This window comes from Geospiza fortis, unplaced genomic scaffold (assembly GCF_000277835.1).
Source record: "Geospiza fortis unplaced genomic scaffold, GeoFor_1.0 scaffold1181, whole genome shotgun sequence".
Lineage (NCBI taxonomy): Eukaryota > Metazoa > Chordata > Aves > Passeriformes > Thraupidae > Geospiza > Geospiza fortis.
The window spans coordinates 232,503-234,732 of NW_005054664.1; the positions used below are offsets into that span (position 1 = coordinate 232,503).

General features: G+C 46.7%; 1 protein-coding gene across 1 annotated transcript in view; it reads right to left on the reverse strand.

Moving 5' to 3' along the window:
- Nucleotides 1-425: 425 nt before the first annotated feature.
- The window catches only part of HOXB9 (homeobox B9), a 25,470-nt gene continuing 23,665 nt past the window's right edge, over nucleotides 426-2,230 (reverse strand). Inside the window, exon 3 of the mRNA XM_031064994.1 lies at nucleotides 426-1,363. Coding sequence (XP_030920854.1) covers nucleotides 1,204-1,363 — 160 coding nt within the window. The 3' untranslated portion in view covers nucleotides 426-1,203. The remainder of the gene's footprint in view (nucleotides 1,364-2,230) is intronic.

Consider the following 2,230-nt stretch of genomic DNA (forward strand, 5'->3'; position numbering starts at 1 on the left):
CTTTAAATTCCTTTTTTTTTTCCTTTAAATTCCTTTTTTTTTGTCCTTTAAATTCCTTTTTTTTTTCCCTTTAAATTCCTTTTTTTTTCCTTTAAATTCCTTTTTTTCCCCCGTTTTTGCCTTCCTCAGGAATAACCCCAGCGCAAGCACAGAGGGAGAGAGGGGAGAGAGCCCAGCCCGCACTTCCAGAGCCCCGAAAATCAATTCTCGCTCAGGATATTCCCCAAATCTGCGGAAAAACACCGAGATTTCCCATGGGTTGGCTGTGCCGGAGAAAAGGAGAGAAATTCGGGTGGCAAAGCGGGGTAAAAGGAAATTTCATCGCCTTTATTTCAAAGCCATTCCAAAAAAATGTGGGGTTTTTTTTTGTTGTTGTTTTTAACGAGGCAAAGAGGGAGGCACCCAAGGCGCTGTGGATTGTTGGAGATCTCTTTTTTATTTCGAAGAATAATAATCACAGACGAAGGAAAATAATAATAATAATTATTATTATTAATAACAAAAAAGCAACGCGCCGCCATTAAATAATTTGCTACTTCGATATACAACATTTGACGTAGCACAATATTAATTCCTCTGCTTTTTTTCTCTTTTTTTTTTTAATTCTTTTTTTTCCCCTCCCTATAGAGGCTCGAACGACGAAAGTAAAAATATCCACAGACAAAAGAGCATCGCAAGGAGAAAAGAACCGCGGAGGTTCCAGGGAGGAAGGAGGAATAATAATTCCTATTATGTACAGGACTCTACGCGCTAAATGTAATTTGCATTCGGGCTTTCGGGTCACATTTTCTAAATTAAAGGTGCTAAACACGACCACGTTACTTCATAAACCCCCGCCCCAAAAAACCCCAGTACACAGCCAAGTACAAATTACAGCGATTTACAAATTACTGCTGCTAGAGGGAGAGGCTCACGTAGGAAAAAACAAATGTGTCTATCCCGACTCTAAAGCCACATTGAATAGGTAGATATTCTATTGTACAAAAAGAAAAAAATAACCAAAAAAACCAAAACAGAGACTCTAATATAGGTAGTATTTTTTTTTCCTCAGTGTCATCGAACGCAAGGTATCACTCCTAGGGGTTTCATTATCGATGCGTTTATCATTTATTTTTATATAAAGTCTTTTTTTTTGTGTGGTTTTTAACGCGTGTTTTTTGCGTTTCGCCCCCTTTTTCCTTCCTCTCGCTTCCTGCATCCACCTCACTCCTCCTCGTCCTCCTCGGCCTCTGCCTTTTCCTGCCCTCCGGAGCCGGGCCCGGCGCTTTTATTCTCCTTTTTCCACTTCATGCGGCGGTTCTGGAACCAGATCTTGATCTGGCGCTCGGTCAGGCACAGCGCGTGGGCGATCTCGATGCGCCTCCTCCTCGTCAGGTAGCGGTTGTAGTGGAACTCCTTCTCCAGCTCCAGCGTCTGGTAGCGGGTGTACGTCTGTCTGCCGCGTTTTCTGTCCGTCCCTGCCGAATAAACGCAGATTTGGGTCAGCTCGGGGCGTTTTGGGAGGATTCAATTTGGTTTTGTTTTGGTTTTTTGCACAGCCCAAAATTGCTCCTCTGCTGCGCCACCCAAAATCACAACCTGGGCCAATATTTCTTTTCATTTTGAGGGATTTTTTTTAAAATTTTTCCTGCTGCTCGATGCTTCCCCCACCTTTGCAGCCCCCCCCCTCCCAAACACCCCAAACTCCCCAAATTTAATTTCCCTCCCTCTCGGGGCCCAAGAACAAAGTTCGCGAAGTTTCCTGCCCTCCCAGGCTCTGCGTTTCCATGCAGCCCCCAGAAATTTGGGATGATTTGGGGGGGAAATGGGTGCGGGAAGAGCCGGGCAGAGAGAGGAGAGGGAGGAATAGGGGGAGACATCGGCTGCCCGCACAAATCGCAGTGTTTGTCCTCTCCCTCCTCCACCTGGAAGGTGTGAGATGCTTTTAGTCATTTCGGGGGATTTTTGGGGGCTCTCAGGGTTTTTCCCCCCTCCCAGGCCGCTCTTTTTTGGGGTGTGAGGATGGGCAGAGCAGCAGCTCCCACCGCACATTGGCCGCCAGCCCCCAGCGGAATTGCGAAGGGCCCAGCTCCTGATTTTCCCCTCCACCCGACATTTCCTGGATTCCTGGCGGGGAATTATTCTACAATCTGGTGTTTGTGATCGCGGGGTGTAAACTCTGCTCAGAACGTGTTCTTCCCCCGGGCAGCAGCCGCTGCGCTCCACCTCTTCTCCTTCTTCTTCCCTTTTC